The following is a 15,000-nucleotide window of genomic DNA, read 5'->3' on the forward strand; positions in this document are numbered from 1 at the left end:
TTTGGTGATATCCGGCTCTCTGTGTCTACTCACCTAAAGAGTGAACGTTTTCTTCTGTCCTCTTCTTTTTTCTCCAGTTCAACAACTTCCTGCTGTACTGCGTGCCCAAGTTCAGCCTGGTGGGCCAGAAGTTCACGGTGCGCACGCGGATTGGCATCGACGGCATGAAGGTGGTGGAGACCACCAACGAGGACTACCCCCACACCTTCCAGGTGTCCGGCAAAGAGCGCACGCTCGAGCTGCAGGCCAGCTCTGAGCAGGACAAGGAGGACTGGATCAAGGTCAAGACACACACACATGGACATATATGCACACACACACACACACACATACACACAAATGTATGCACAAGCTCATGCTCTCACACATGTAAACACACATACAGTCACTATAACCCTGGTTTGTCAACAAGTGTTTGTCAACAAGCCGTCACATTTTTTCATATTGGGATACAAACAACTGCACGCACACATACTGTAAGTTGGTTCTTTGTCTTGTAGGCATTCCAGGAAACGATCGCTGTTTTCCAACAGAAGAATGAGACGTTTAAAACAGCATCTAAGGACATTGAGGAGGTTTCGGTGAGTCTCAAATGCCCAAACACAAACATACAATCTTATCAAGAGTTCTTATCAAATTGTTATCTTTTTAACAAACAATGTTTTGCGATGCAAACAAAATTGGTCGCATTCATGTCTGGATTGACCGTGTGTGTGTGTGTGTGTGTGTGTGTTCAGACGGCTGAGTTGGGGAAGCGTGCCCCTCGCTGGATCAGGGATAATGAGGTGACCATGTGTATGAAGTGCAGAGAGCCGTTTAACGCTCTGACGCGGCGGCGACACCACTGCAGAGCCTGTGGCTTCGTGAGTCTAAACTACACTCACTTCATTCTCCCCACTGACATACATGCTCACAGATTATAACTTTCTGTGAAGCGTAGACTTGTTATTGATGTCTGACCTGCATTAAACTTGCAGCTATACAATGAACAGTTCTAATATGCCCTAATATCACTCAACTAATGATCATACTTCCATGCTGTAAAATGTTTTTAGATCCGACACTGTGTCTAGGTGCCCAACTGTTGTCTTATTTTAAGATGTTGTTTTGGCTCCATTACACAGTCAGTGCTGACTTCCATTTGTCTATCAAGCTGTCTCTGTCACGGGATCTGACCAATCATGTTGTCATCTTGTTTGCCTCAGGTGGTCTGCTGGAAATGTTCGGAGTACAAGGCGCCTCTGGAGTATGACACAAACAAGATTAACAAGGTGTGCAAGGACTGCTTTTCCATCCTCACCGGTCACTCAGAGGAGAAGGAGGGCAAGAAGAAGGGCATCCTAGAGGTGAGAGATGGAGACATGGAGAAGTCTCCCCTTGTCTTTTTTGTGCTCTTACATGATGTGTTAAGCTTTGAACTGCAGGCATCATATATTTGCTAGGCAAGCGTGAAAATGAAATTGTTCTGAATGTAATCTGACTGAGAGACCATTCCAAAAAACTATGAACCGCAGAAACGAAGGAAAGCAAAGCATTCTTGAGGGCAACAGGAGGAGTCGGTGACGGTAAGAATGCGGAATTATGGGATAGTGGAGGTTTTGGTGACTTGAGTGGGAAGACATTTTGAGCACACACTAACACACCAGGAAAGAGCTTCAGTTGGATTCCTTTGTAGACTTTCTCACTACCCCCTGAAACTTACACCTTACTGAGAACACATTGCACAGAGTGTGTGCTCGAAGTCTACATTCTCTCAAAACTTTTTTTAAAGACATTTATGAGGATGGTGAGGATTCCCCCAAGTGTCCAGTCTGAGTGGTGGTCTTAAAGGTCTTCCATGGGAGGTGGCCTTAAGAACTCATCTTTTTTGTTTCTAATTTCCAACCAACTACTTTGTCACGTCTTTGCACAAGTGTGAAAGTCCTCACCTACATGATAGTGAAGTTCAAATTTCTCTTGAGACAGCAAAATGGATGTGATGATCATAGCTATGATCAAACAATTTCAGTCATATCTGGAAAATAAACCAAGTGTGACAAAAACAGGTACTAATTTTCCTTGTGCAAAGTCTGACAAAACGTTTTGGGGCAACCAATCAATGTTTTAAGGCTAAATGAAATTCACAATATTTTCCTGCCAAATGTAGGCTATTTCTTAGCCCTCCAACTGATATGTCTGTCCAGTACTTCAGTCCCTCACTGTGTCCCCATCCTCTTTTTCTTACCCATCCCCCCCCCCCCCCAGATTGAGGCGGCGCAGTTCTCGGGCAGCAGCATCATGTGTGGCTTCCTGCAGTACTGTGAGAAGAATAAGCCCTGGCAGAAGGTGTGGTGCGTCATCCCAGAAAAAGAGGCGCTGGTGCTCTACCTGTACGGAGCGCCACAGGTGAGTCCACACACACACACACACACACACACACACACACACACACACACACACACACACACACACACGTCATCCCTAAGAAAGAGGCCCTGGTGCTCTACCCTATTACCTTCATAGTCACCTCGGATGATCAATGAAAATGGCAGAAGAGAGTTTCATTAATAACGTGAATATAATGTTATGTTCTTATTTCTAATCTTCTAATCTTCATCTTTAATCTCCCTCTCTCCATCTCCAGGATGTGAAGGCCCAGTCCACCATTCCTCTGCTGGGGTACACCGTGGAGGACAACCCCAAGGCAGCCGACGCCCCTGCCAGCTTCCGCCTGTCCCAGTCCAAGTCGCTCCACTGCTTCTTCGCCGAGAATGAGGAGGTCAAGCAACGCTGGCTCAGGGTCATCCGCGTCGCTGTGACGGGGGAGGTACCCGAGTCGCCGCCGCACCACGGAGAAGCCACGCCTCCATCTACCGACTCTGCCAATCAGACGCAGCCCAATTCAGACAGCCTCTGAGTGAACTTTACACACATATGGGGATGCTCATAGGAGACCATCTTGGAACTCTCACAGCAGAGCATATGCATCTATGTGTATATATACTGTATATGTGTGTGTGTGTGTGTGTGTGCGCGCACAAACGCAAACATTGGCTGGATTCATGTATAACTGCGCACACACACATGCAGAGACACATAATGAGCTTTGAAGTTTCCCGTAAATTAGAAGTTCAATCTGGCGAACTGGGCTCAGCCACAAAACACTAGAGGACTCGGCATACCACACAGCTGTCCGCTCAAGGCCCGCCTCATTCTCTCTCCTTCTGGAAGGATCCGTGCTTTCCATACCACACGCTCCCTCACCCTTGACATCTCCATGACCTTTGAACTCCCAACTGCATACACACAAGTGGATTATGGGATTGCTTATCAGTGTGTGTCACTGGTTCCTCCTGCAGTGTACGAGTGGACTCACTGTGGTGACCAAGAGCTCCCACAGAGAGAGAGAGAGAGACATATGGGAAAGAGCTGTTCTGAAAACCTGTCTCTCTCGCCATGCGAAGTGCCAAACTAGCGCAGGCTAAGCGCCTGCCGTTTCTCTCGGAGCCCAACTGAATCCCGTCGTGAAAGACTCCAGTCCATGCGGGCCAGCTGTCTGTAGTAAATAGCCCCCTGCCCCGTTACTCAAGAGTTTCCTGAGAAGCTTCAAACTCTTACCAGCATAGCAAAGGACATCATGTCTCTCACCGTCCATCAGGACTCAAGTGGCATCAACAACAGTGTAACCAAAATCCCTTCAACCAGGGGACTAGTGGGGCCCAAACCCCTACTCTAAATCCTCCTCCCTTATATAAATCACTGGACCTTCTTTAGAAAGGAGTGTGTGTGTGTGTGTGTGTGGGGGGGGGGGGGCAGTTCCCGGCTTGCAAAGTCTGATGGGAAGTCAGCCATGTGGAGAAGTGTTACACACACACATGCGGCGGATGTGCCTCCTCTGAGGACAATGGACTAGCGTCAGGAGAATGATGTGACTGTTTCTGTACCTGCGCTTCCAAATGGCCAATGTGCGAATGTGAGATTCCTTGTGGGGGTTGTCCTCCTCCCAAGATGGCAATAGGCCTGGGAATGGGCCGCCTCAGATAAGGTCAATCTGGGTTAGATTCATTGCAGAGCCTTGTGCCCACTCTTGCCAGCTGTATGATATTCAGTATTGCAGAAGATGTGTGTGGGGATGTTTGTGATTGTGAGTGAGAAACTTCCTGTAAATGTCTATCATATGTGTATACAGAGCACGTTTCTACTGACCATCCTTTTTATAGGCAACTGACCCCCCCCTCCTAAAACTGGGGTTAAGTACTGCTGAGGACACTTCCTGTGTTATTAAATAGGACTTCCTGTCGGCAGTCAGCACAATCAGACACACACGGGCTCAGTGGTGTGGAGAGAAATGTACTCTTTTTTTAAGTATTGTAATTAATGTATTATTTAAGATAATTTATAGAGGTATATTGTGCATGGTTTTAAAGAGTAGCACAACAATTTTAAAAAAGCAACAAACCGTTCTTTCATCTGTTATGACTTCATCCTTTTATTTTATGATTTCCCTACAAGTTATTTTTAGACTTTAGTAGCATATAGGCTTACATCCACAGACTGATGAACATAATGTCTTCTATTGTGTCACGCAAATGAATTCCCCTTCCTATGAGTTCTCCTGTTCTGCTGGTTGGGCCTGAGACGTTTCTGTGATGGGGGGTTGAATGGGGACACAGACACAACCAACAACATCCCAGACCTGAACTGTGTCCCAAATCTTCTACAAGCCACAGATCCAGGTGAGGTGAGGGCATGGGATGAGAACAGTAGCCTCCGAGTCAGCAGTTATCAGCAGGAAGCAATGAGAACAGACATTGCTTACGTTTGCTTTTGACATCCATTGGAGACTTTTTTGGAGACATATTTAAGGCAAGTGCTCCAAATACAGTCCACGTGTCTCTAAAAGAATCATTGTATTTTTTTATGGACTGTTGGATCAGAGAAGCCTATTAAGTTTATTGGGTCATTGCGAACAAACTGAATGAGGAGCATCTGAACACATGCTTCAAATAAGTTAATCCCAGACAGTTGTATTTCTGAATGAAATGCATCAAGTCATCTGCAATCTGGGCAAAGTGAAATGAAAAACATAATCCTGCGAATTAATTTAACATCCCCATAATTTTCTGCCCGCCGACCAATCTTTTGCACACAGACTTCAACATCACTTCATCTTTGTCTGTCTGTCCACCTGTCCTGTCAGGGGTGCAACAGCGCAATCGTTCAAATGTGAATGAATGTATCCCAGCAGGCCCTTAAGCCTCGCACGTGCCCCGCTGATACTGTGCCTAGGCTCTCCGACTGCATCTGGACGGAGTCGGATCAGAGCCAACTGCATTCCAGAATGTAGCACAGATAGCAGCGCGAACGTCAATTTCAAGGCCTAAAGGGATACCAGGCAAGCCTGATGCTTTTTCTCTACGAAGCTCCCCCTCCGTCTGTACGTGTCGATACGTGTGCGAGCCCGCTCTGCCATTATACACACGTTTGCAACAATCGCTAGCGTTTCGTTAGCCTGCCTCTGTGCTGGGGATGCAGGATGTAAACTGATCCTGCTTCTCGCGATGTCCGAGACTTTGTGAGACAGAAGGTCGGCGGGTAGGATACACCGAACTTGGAAGTGGGATATTCTTCCTACAGGCAGTAGGGGCGGGCGAGAGAGCCTTCATTCGCCCCGTAATGAGTCATTTAACCATATACCGACTTACGAAGATGATTAATTAACACGAAAACGTTGCCTGGTGTCCCTTTAAGATATCTACCCTAGCCATTAATGACGGTGTACCGTCAGTGTTAAGCAACTAGCTATGGCATTGACAGCACGATGTCAGCATAATGTGACAAGCTGTATCGTTGATGACAATGCACTCTAAACATCAGGGTCCTACCTATAGCATCGCTGACTGCACATTGTGAGCCTAAGCGGTCTTCACTGCGCAGTGCGCACCCTGGTGATTACCTGCGACTGCACAGCTGTCAATGTAACTGAATGACTTTGGCTTCTGTTCCACCCTACTTCTGACAAAGTTGACAACAATGAAAAAAGAAATCAATGCACTTTACCCTTCTCTATAAAAGTGTACCTTGTAAAGAAATAAAAACAAGATTCAAGTATTATTCCATATACTGGTGTGTGTGAGTTTTTTGGTATGATTTTCGAGTAAACTGTTAAGTGTCTTGTATAGACTAGTGGGACCCTTGGATGAGAATATCACTCCAATGCATTTTAAATAAAGCAGTGAAGCTTTGAATCAATTTAGAAAATCCTTTTATTTGACATAATAGCAAAAAACAAACAAAAAGGGCAGTAAATAATGCACAATTCTAATATTTAGATAAATCCAAAGCGAGAAAACCTTAGTAGTAGAAATTTCATGAGTGCTTTGTAAAAAGGTGTTAAAGGGAATAAGAGACAGACCCGGAGAGTGTATTTGTGTGTGTGTGTGTGTTAACTCTTGGTTTGCCGCACGAGGCCTCGGATCCTGCGTGTAAGGGCCTGGATGAAGGTGTATCGTGAGCGCCCTTTACTGTAGAGACCCTCCACTTCAAGGAGTTTCTTCTGCACATGCTCACTGAAGCTGCTGGCCACATCACTTTGGAGCTGCTCCCAGACACACACACACACAAACACACACACACAGAATCAGAAGACACTGAAATTAGCAATCACAGCATAACCGGCCTGTCTTGTAATAAGAGCAAGCAAATACACACACACACATGCAGTACATTCATACAAAAAAATACACAATTAAGAAAATAACACAGAGAGGGTTATATTCTCAGAACTCACCTGTTCTAAATCCTGCTGACTAACTTGAGCCAGACCCAAACTACGACCACCTGTGGCACCTTGAGAGAGAGAGAGAGAGAGAGTGAGTGAGTGAGGGAGAGGTGCAACATGGAAGACATCTCAACATGATGCTATGTCAATCCATGAGCATAACATGATAAATAACATTCCCTCTGTTTTGCAGAGAGATTATTTTCTCTCCTTCATTCTTTACATCACAATCAGAGTCTGATCTAGCGCTGCCCCTCACCTCTGTATCCTGGCAACAGGGAGTCTTTTGGGTCAGCTGGGGTGCAGTAGAGTAGGTAGTACTCCAGGTGGCGCCAGAGAACAAATAGGCACACTTCAATGATGTCTGTGAGAAGGAGCTGGTCAAGAAACGATAATAAAAACAGATCCAACACAAACACTACAACCTACTTTTCCACGTCACTACAACTACAGAACCCATAATCATGTTCCTTCCGTTCATCAATAAGCATGGTCATTTCAATAACTGACATTAGGCTGCAGCTGGAGCTTCCAAAAGCTACATCAAATGGCTCACACTAATCAGGTAACAAGGATTTCCAACATATACAAATTTCTATCCCTATAAATATTTTATCAATCCATGTTATGGGAAGGCATGTAGAGACAGTGTAGTCTGACCCCAACATAAGCCACGGAAGACGGCGGAAACAAAATGCCCTATTTGCAGTAAACGGTGCTGAAAGTGTAAACAGGGCAAACGTTGTTAGCTCCTCATAAATGGCTCATGGCTAAGTGTACAGATCCACTACTAGATTCACTACTCGTCTTCTCAGTGCCAGGTTGTGTTTCGGCCAATCATGTACTCAATATAAAAGAGCACAGTTTAGACCCTAGAGAAAACAATCTTTTGATTGGCTATTTTAATACGGTTAGCTTTTATCCTGCGTCACTCAGTGGCAGCTTGTACAAATATACCCAGGTTAGAGAGGTGCACTGAAATATCAAATGTATTCCTTGGCCAGCGTAATGTGGTCCATCTCTGGTGGTCAGTGAAGGGTTACGGGCTAGTCCCCAAATCCCCTGCCTGTTGTACACACTGCTGTAAAAAAGGTACAAAATATTCTGTAGCCTCGTAAATGGCTAAATGGTTAAGTGTACAGATCCACCACGAGTGTTATGTTGGTTCAGTGTGTGACGTGGAATGTGGCCTGTCTCTGGACAGTGCTGCAGTAGGATACAGGAGCAGAGAGCCATGAGCTTGGCTCGGTTGTTGATGAACTGCACCAGTCTGCGTTTGGCCAGCTGAGTCCTCTGCACTGACGGCAGCTTCTCCACCACCCCCGCGCCCGTCACTATAGCCTGGCACAGCTGAGACACACACACACACACACGCACACAGAGAGAATATGCAAAAATTACATGACACCATACTAACAGCATAGCTGTGTGTGGGTGTGTGTGTGTGTGTGCGCGCTTGTGTGTTCATACCTCCTTCAGCTCCTCTGGGGAGAGCTGCTCGAGGCCCTGCAGCTTGTTGAGACTCTGCTGATGGCTGTCATGGTAACGGAAGAAGTCTCCGGCGCTGGTCTTGAGCAGGTAGAGCACCAGCCCCAGACTGGGCACACGCGCATACGGGGCCGAGGGCACCGCCAGATCTGCAACCCAAACAACAGGAGTGTGTGTGTGAGACAGGGGACAGGGTAGGGGTGTGTGTGTGTGTGTGTGTGTGTGTGTGTGTGTGTGTGTGTGTGTGTACCTGTCCGTGTAGTGTCTCTGGCAGCTGGTTCGCTGGCTGTGGGGCTGAACAGGCAGATGCTGAACTGAGCATCAGAGGAGCTCTGCAGTAGCAGGGTCTGGCAGTACTCCATTATATTAGCACAAATCTGAGAGATGGAGAGAGAGGAAGAGAGAGATGGAGAGAGACAGAGGGAGAGATGGAGGGAGAGAGACAGAGAGAGATGGATGAAGACAGAGATGGAAAAAGCGAGATGAGAGACAGAGAGATGAAGAGGGACAGAGAGAGAGGGAGAGAGTGTGTAACAGAGAGCGAAGGAAAAATAAGACAAGGATGAATAGAGGCAGAGAGAGTATTTTTAACACATGATGTCTGATAGCTCCAGGGGGCAGAGAACAGTGTTTAGTGTGACAGAGGGGGAAATTGAAATCCACCTGTTGCATGGCAACCTCCAGCTCCTCTCGTCTGTCGGCAGGGTCGCCGGGGGCGATGCTTTCTTCCGCTTGCTTGAGGAGCCGCATGCGCTCGGTGCCGGCCAATCGGCCCAGCAGAGACAAACACTGACGCTGCAGACAGACAGACTTGTACTCAAACACACTGCCAGTGCAGAGATTCAGCATCTAGCAGAGTATTTTAGCTTGGGCCAGAGCCTAACAATCCAGCAGTTTAAAATATGTAAACATTTTTTAGTATGCATAAATGTGTTTCAGTGTCTCATATAATGGTTTAGAATCACGTTTTATCCAGCGTAAGCGACAGAATAAAAAAACACAGCAGCACTCTCTCATCTCTGTCCATCTTTCTCTCACCTGGAACCTGCCCACGTGACCCTGGAACTCCATCAATGCAGTGCTGTTTATATCACCCATCTCCAAAGTACCTGTAACACACATACACACACACGCACACACACGTCACTGTAGATATGCACCTGTGTGAATGAGCTGGCACATAGCTGTGCTTGTGTGTGTGTGTGTGTGTGAGTACCTGGCAGTGCAGTCTTGCTGATGATGCCTGTGAGTAGACACAGCTCCTGGAGAGCCCCCAGGCTCATATCCTGGCCACGGAGGATGGTCTGGATGGTGTCCGCATGCACTATCAACCACTGCAGCACCTACACACACACACAGACACACACACACACACACACACACACGCACACTGTTAATACACACAATATACTTCCACCCGAGGTTAAAAGACATGATTCACCCTTACTCAACTCAGGTACATTTTTACACTGAATCAAACACTGAACTTGAGGGAAAGTGTAGAAGCATAACAGAGGGTGTTTGAGTCTCTAATGCTACCTGTATATGTGTGTTGATGTGCCAGTGTGTGTGTGTGTGTGTGTGTGTGTGTGTGTGTGTGTGTGTGTGTGTGTGAAGGCTGTTTTCTGCTTCTACGTCGAATTGACGGCGTAGCCCCTCAGAGCCCTGTGCATCGCCGTGTATTCTCTCCAAGCACTTCACCGTCGCCTGGTGCTCACCTCCAAAACATTCTAACCGTGCGCCAGGGCGAAGCAGACCACAAGGACCGTTATTGGTCAACTTGCCCTGTTTGTTGAGATCCGACTGCTTCAAGTAGCCTACTGTGTGGAGTAGCAACATGCTAGTTCACAGACAAACTCATGACATGTTTTGGTTACGATGATGGGGTTATCGATTGTAAATGGTCTATTTGTAACGTTTTGTAATTAACACTTCACCAGCAAGCAGTACTTTGTGGGCAGTTGTGAGAAAATTTGCTTGCTAACATAACATAAACTGGCTGGCTGACACCTCGCAAATAACCTCAGACTTATTTTCTGGTTTTAAAAACTAAGTCATTGGAATATACTGTCTATTTCTCGACCTCGAAATCTAAGCAAGAAAAGGCCATTCAAATAATATTCATATTTCAGCACAGCACGGCAGTCTATGGAGTTTTCCATTCTGACATTCTGGTGGTGAGCAACGCAAAACTTTGAAAGGTTCACGCCGGCATCGAGGTAATGGCATAGTCATTGCGTGGGGTCGAAGCAGAAGCATAAAACAGCCTGTGTGTGTGCGTGTGTGTGTGCATGTGTGCGTGTGTCTGTCTGTCTTACCTGTGCTGCCCCCTGCTGGTGGTGTGTGGAGGTGGATGTGAGGATGACCTGCAGTAGCCTGAGGGTGGGCAGCAGGATCTGCCTGTAGCGCTCCAGGGGAGACGGGATGAACGCTGACCTGTCCCTCTGGCCAAACACCCTACACACACACACACACACACACACACACACACACACACACACACACACAAGAAGAATTAACTCCCACACAGTCCTCCTTGCATGTTTCTAATCAGCTGTACTTTTACACTTTCTCTGTGTATTTTGTACTTGCGTATGACATTCTGACACACACCCTCACCTGTGGGAGTACACACACACCCCCTCACCTGTGGGAGTACACACACACACCCCCTCACTTGTGGGAGTACACACACACTCCCCCTCACCTGTGAGAGTACACACACACACACACCCTCACCTGTGGGAGCACGCACACACACACCCTCACCTGTGGGAGTCACTCTCGGGTAGCATGTGGAACACCTGACATTCCACCAGCTGGGCCACCAGTCCACAGCGCAACAGCTCCACGGCTCCCTGCACATGCTTGGCCACCCGCGTCAACAGCGCCTACACACAAACACACACACACACGTCTGGTCTTTTAATATGTTGTCATCGCTAACTACTACTTTCTAATAATAGATTAGCAAAAGATCAACGAGTAAAACACTACTAATCACCATCTTGGACTCGTATATGTAGAGGGGTTTGAGCAGTGTGGGCTGTGGACACAGTAACTGTGTGTGTGTGTGTGTGTTCATTTAGCAGATGTTATTTTGAAGTGTTAAAAAACATTGTTGTTTTAGAATAATTGGGGGTGTTACGATAGAGGGGTTTGAGCAGTGTGGGCTGTGGACACAGTAACTGTGTGTGTGTGTGTGTGTGTGTGTGTGTGTGTGTGTGTCCTCACCATCTTGGACTCGTATATGTAGAGGGGTTTGAGCAGCGGGGGCTGTGGACACAGGAGGGTCTGCAGAGCCGCGTCGTCCTGGCGCAGACTCTCCACGAGCACGCGGAGGTAGCCACTGTTACACACAAACAGCAGCCACTGAGACTGGCGGTCAATGGAGAGGATCCGGTCCAACACAGCCAGAGCCAACATCTGAGAATGGGAGAGAGGGAGAGAGAGAGGGAGAGGGAGAGGGAGGGAGAGGGGGAAGGAGAGAGGGAGAGAGAGAGAGAGAGAGAGAGAGAGAGAGAGAGAGAGAGAGAGAGAGAGAGAGAGAGAGAGAGAGAGAGAGAGAGAGAGAGAGGGGGAGGGAGAGAGAGAGAGGGGGGGAGGGGGAAGGGGAGAGAGAGAGAGAGAAAGGGGGTGTGAAGAGAGATGGGGGGAGGAGAAGAATGTTTTTGGTTGTGCAAAGAAATAATAATAAAGGGAAGCCTCCAATGGAGCAAAGAAAGAGGGTGTGCGTGTGTGTGTGTGCGCGTGTCATGTCCTAAAGCTCTATTTGTGTGTATGTGTGCGTGCGTGCATGCGTGCGTACTCTGCCAATCTCGTGGCCGTCACAGGCGTCCCTACACACCACCTCCATCAGGGTGGTGCCGTAGCTCTCGATGATGGCCAGACTCTCCCGCTGCAGCTGGCCGAAGCCGTCCTCCGGGGCCATCAGGCGGGACCACATGGAGTTGCCCGCTAGGGGACGACAGAGGGGGACAAGATGGAGGACGAGGAGAGGGACAGAGCTCAGTTAACATCCTTCTCATTCATTTGGAAAAAGTTCTAATTTGGTACTTCCAGTTGTGCCTCCATATATCTGGCACAGATGTGTATGTGTGTGTGTGTGTGTGTGTGTGTGTGTACATATCATCTGTACCTGACTGGAGTGTGTCTGGCTCTTCTGGTTTCTGGGCGATTTGCAGATAGTAAAGAAGCGAACCGTACAGGTGAGCACGCAGCCTCTGGAATCCACCACCTGTTCACACATGCACACACACGCACGCACGCACGCACACACACACACGTACACAAACACGCACACGACAAGTACAAAAATAGTTCTTAGTGTAATTATAGGATTAATGCAACAGGCCTATAACACCACATGGCCCCAATACAGACCTCAAGATTTAATACATGCAGGCACACTACCTGTAGAATATACACTACCTGTAGAATACACACTACCTATGATTAACCAAATATGCTTATTTATGCTTAATGCTCTTCGAGGAGGTTTCCAAAACCTAGGATTTATCCCCCTCCTAACAAACTCGTATCGAATTGTAATGTCCAAACTGTGGTGTGAACTATACCATGACTTCTCTATACCCTTCTAGCCCTACAAACCAAGGGTTTAAACTAATCTTTCCACCATGACCAGGTAAGGACAATCACCACACACACCTGTGCACAGGATGAAGTCTAGAAGCTTCCGCAGGATCAGGTGTAGGGCAGAGTTGGCGATGGAGGCAAATCCAGACGGTGACCCTCCCTCTAGTCCCGCCCCTTGCTGCTGTTCAGAGAGCACTGATTGGCTGAGGTGGGCGGTGAGTGTGAAGACAGTCCCCGCTACCACTGGCATCAGCTCCACCGCTGCATCTTCAGCAAGAACCTAAACAAACAAAAACAAAAAAAAAACATAAGCAATGAACCATGTGTCAACACACCTGAACACAGACGACTGACTGCTCATCACCTTCAGTTGGCCTTCTGTTCAGTTATATAGTTAAAGGAGAATTCCGGTAATTTTTCATCATGAACATGCCCCCAGAGTGTAGCACTGTAGTTCATGAACATGCCCCAGAGTGTAGCAGTGTAGCTTCCTCATGAACATGCCCCCAGAGTGTAGCACTGTAGCTCATGAACATGGCCCCAGAGTGTAGCACTGTAGCTCCATCATGAACATGCCCACAGAGTGTAGCAGTGTAGCTACCTCATGAACATGCCCCCAGAGTGTAGCACTGTAGCTACCTCATGAACATGCCCCCAGAGTGTAGCACTGTAGCTCATGAACATGGCCCCAGAGTGTAGCACTGTAGCTCCCTAGCAGCTCTAGCAAGTTGGCTGCAGCAACTCCTGCTAAGTAGAACCGATTATTTTCATTTTTTTTCCGTACCGACATAACTTGGTGACCTCGAGATCTATGTGAAAAATTGCCGGAATTCTCATATTTATCAGACACTTTTATCCAAAGCAACAGGGACTTGCAACAGCAGGAACTTGCTGCAACAGCTTTATCGCATCAGCAGGAATGGAACCCGGATCAACCAATCAGTTATCACTGCTCCACCATGGCTGCATATAATGACAGGTACAATATATAATTGGGGAGTATGAATGTGGTCATTTAGCTTTATCGCACCTTGTCGTGCAGGTCGAGCAGCAGGTCTCGTATGATGAGCTGCCTCTGGTCAGCGGGGATGAGGTCGGCTGGGCAGGCGGTGAGGATGGTCTCCACCACTGACCTCCAGCTCTGCAGCGCGTGCCGTTTGGCGCTCAGGCTGCGCCGCACACGGTTACGCTCCACCACCTGCGTCAAGATGGAGTTCACCTCCTACACACACACACACACACACACACACACACACACACACACACACACACACACACACACACACACACACACACACACACACACACACACACACACACACACACACACACACACACACACAGACACAGACACAGACACAGACACAGACAAATAGTTAGACATCAGACTACATAACATGGCCATATGGCCGTCCGCCCTGTTGACTCGGTTTGAACATGTCCAGGTGTGTCACCACTGGCGTCTGACCCCCCCGTGTCTCTCTCTTGAATTTCCCCTTGGGGATCAATAAAGTATATATCTATCTATAACAAACACCTTCCCATTCAAAGCTAGCAGTGCTAAATTAGCCAACATGCCGTCCCAAACTCACCTCCATGAGGAGGGGTCTCTGGCCAATAGCAGCCATCCCCTGCAGGGCGTTCACCTCGGCAACCAGAACCCTGTGAAGCAGCTATAGAAGACCACAGAGGACAAACAGTTACAGACTACTGGAACTCAATCGCATAACCACATCTTCACAAGAACTACTGATCTCTACTGACAACGTTCAGTTTCAATTCAGTGTGAATGTTCATATATTGGCAGAAGTCAGCAACCCCTTGTGCACAAACATAAAATCTATAAAATGCTGAACACAGGCACAGTCATGGTTTACACGGAACGAGATAAAAAATTATGTCATGTCCTGCACGTTTTCATGCACACACACACACACACACACACACACACACACACACACACCTTGACGTTGCAGACGGTATGTCCCTGCTCGTTGACATGCTCACAGTTGGAGATGACTTGTTCGATCTGAGCACGCTCAAAGTAGTCCAGCTGCAGCAGCTCTGGCACCTCCTGGCTGAAGTTGATGGCGTCCAGCACACTTAGCAACTTACGACGCACTGATGAGGTCATCAGAACGAGCCAGAGGGCGGTC

General features: G+C 47.6%; 2 protein-coding genes across 8 annotated transcripts in view; one reads left to right on the forward strand and one right to left on the reverse strand.

The window, feature by feature from the left end:
* The window catches only part of fgd4a (FYVE, RhoGEF and PH domain containing 4a), a 69,120-nt gene extending 63,022 nt beyond the window's left edge, over positions 1-6,098 (forward strand). For 6 of the 7 annotated variants that reach the window (XM_076269458.1, XM_076269466.1, XM_076269481.1 and 3 more), the window contains 6 exons: positions 78-281; positions 501-581; positions 738-863; positions 1,206-1,346; positions 2,245-2,385; positions 2,624-6,098. In XM_076269458.1, coding sequence (XP_076125573.1) covers positions 78-281; positions 501-581; positions 738-863; positions 1,206-1,346; positions 2,245-2,385; positions 2,624-2,896 — 966 coding nt within the window. In that variant the 3' untranslated portion in view covers positions 2,897-6,098. Of the gene's footprint in view, positions 1-77; positions 282-500; positions 582-737; positions 864-1,205; positions 1,347-1,514; positions 1,566-2,244; positions 2,386-2,623 lie in introns of those variants that run through there. The other variant, XM_076269489.1, reaches the window with a different exon arrangement.
* Positions 6,099-6,227: 129 nt separating this feature from the next.
* nup205 (nucleoporin 205) overlaps positions 6,228-15,000 on the reverse strand; it is a 23,716-nt gene continuing 14,943 nt past the window's right edge. Inside the window, exons 25-42 of the mRNA XM_076269520.1 lie at positions 14,808-14,965; positions 14,437-14,517; positions 13,875-14,066; positions 12,917-13,124; positions 12,387-12,485; positions 12,057-12,205; positions 11,483-11,674; positions 11,018-11,139; positions 10,567-10,705; positions 9,465-9,591; positions 9,287-9,357; positions 8,912-9,043; positions 8,499-8,625; positions 8,231-8,397; positions 7,981-8,110; positions 7,020-7,124; positions 6,770-6,828; positions 6,228-6,577 (exon numbers count right to left, since the gene is read on the reverse strand). Coding sequence (XP_076125635.1) covers positions 6,425-6,577; positions 6,770-6,828; positions 7,020-7,124; positions 7,981-8,110; positions 8,231-8,397; positions 8,499-8,625; positions 8,912-9,043; positions 9,287-9,357; positions 9,465-9,591; positions 10,567-10,705; positions 11,018-11,139; positions 11,483-11,674; positions 12,057-12,205; positions 12,387-12,485; positions 12,917-13,124; positions 13,875-14,066; positions 14,437-14,517; positions 14,808-14,965 — 2,411 coding nt within the window. The 3' untranslated portion in view covers positions 6,228-6,424. The remainder of the gene's footprint in view (positions 6,578-6,769; positions 6,829-7,019; positions 7,125-7,980; positions 8,111-8,230; positions 8,398-8,498; positions 8,626-8,911; positions 9,044-9,286; positions 9,358-9,464; positions 9,592-10,566; positions 10,706-11,017; positions 11,140-11,482; positions 11,675-12,056; positions 12,206-12,386; positions 12,486-12,916; positions 13,125-13,874; positions 14,067-14,436; positions 14,518-14,807; positions 14,966-15,000) is intronic.

This window comes from Alosa pseudoharengus, unplaced genomic scaffold (genome assembly GCF_046254945.1).
Source record: "Alosa pseudoharengus isolate Yale_2024_CS ecotype anadromous, Long Island Sound unplaced genomic scaffold, YU_APseudo_1.1 YU_APseudo_1.1_scf_10, whole genome shotgun sequence".
NCBI classification, from domain to species: domain Eukaryota; kingdom Metazoa; phylum Chordata; class Actinopteri; order Clupeiformes; family Clupeidae; genus Alosa; species Alosa pseudoharengus.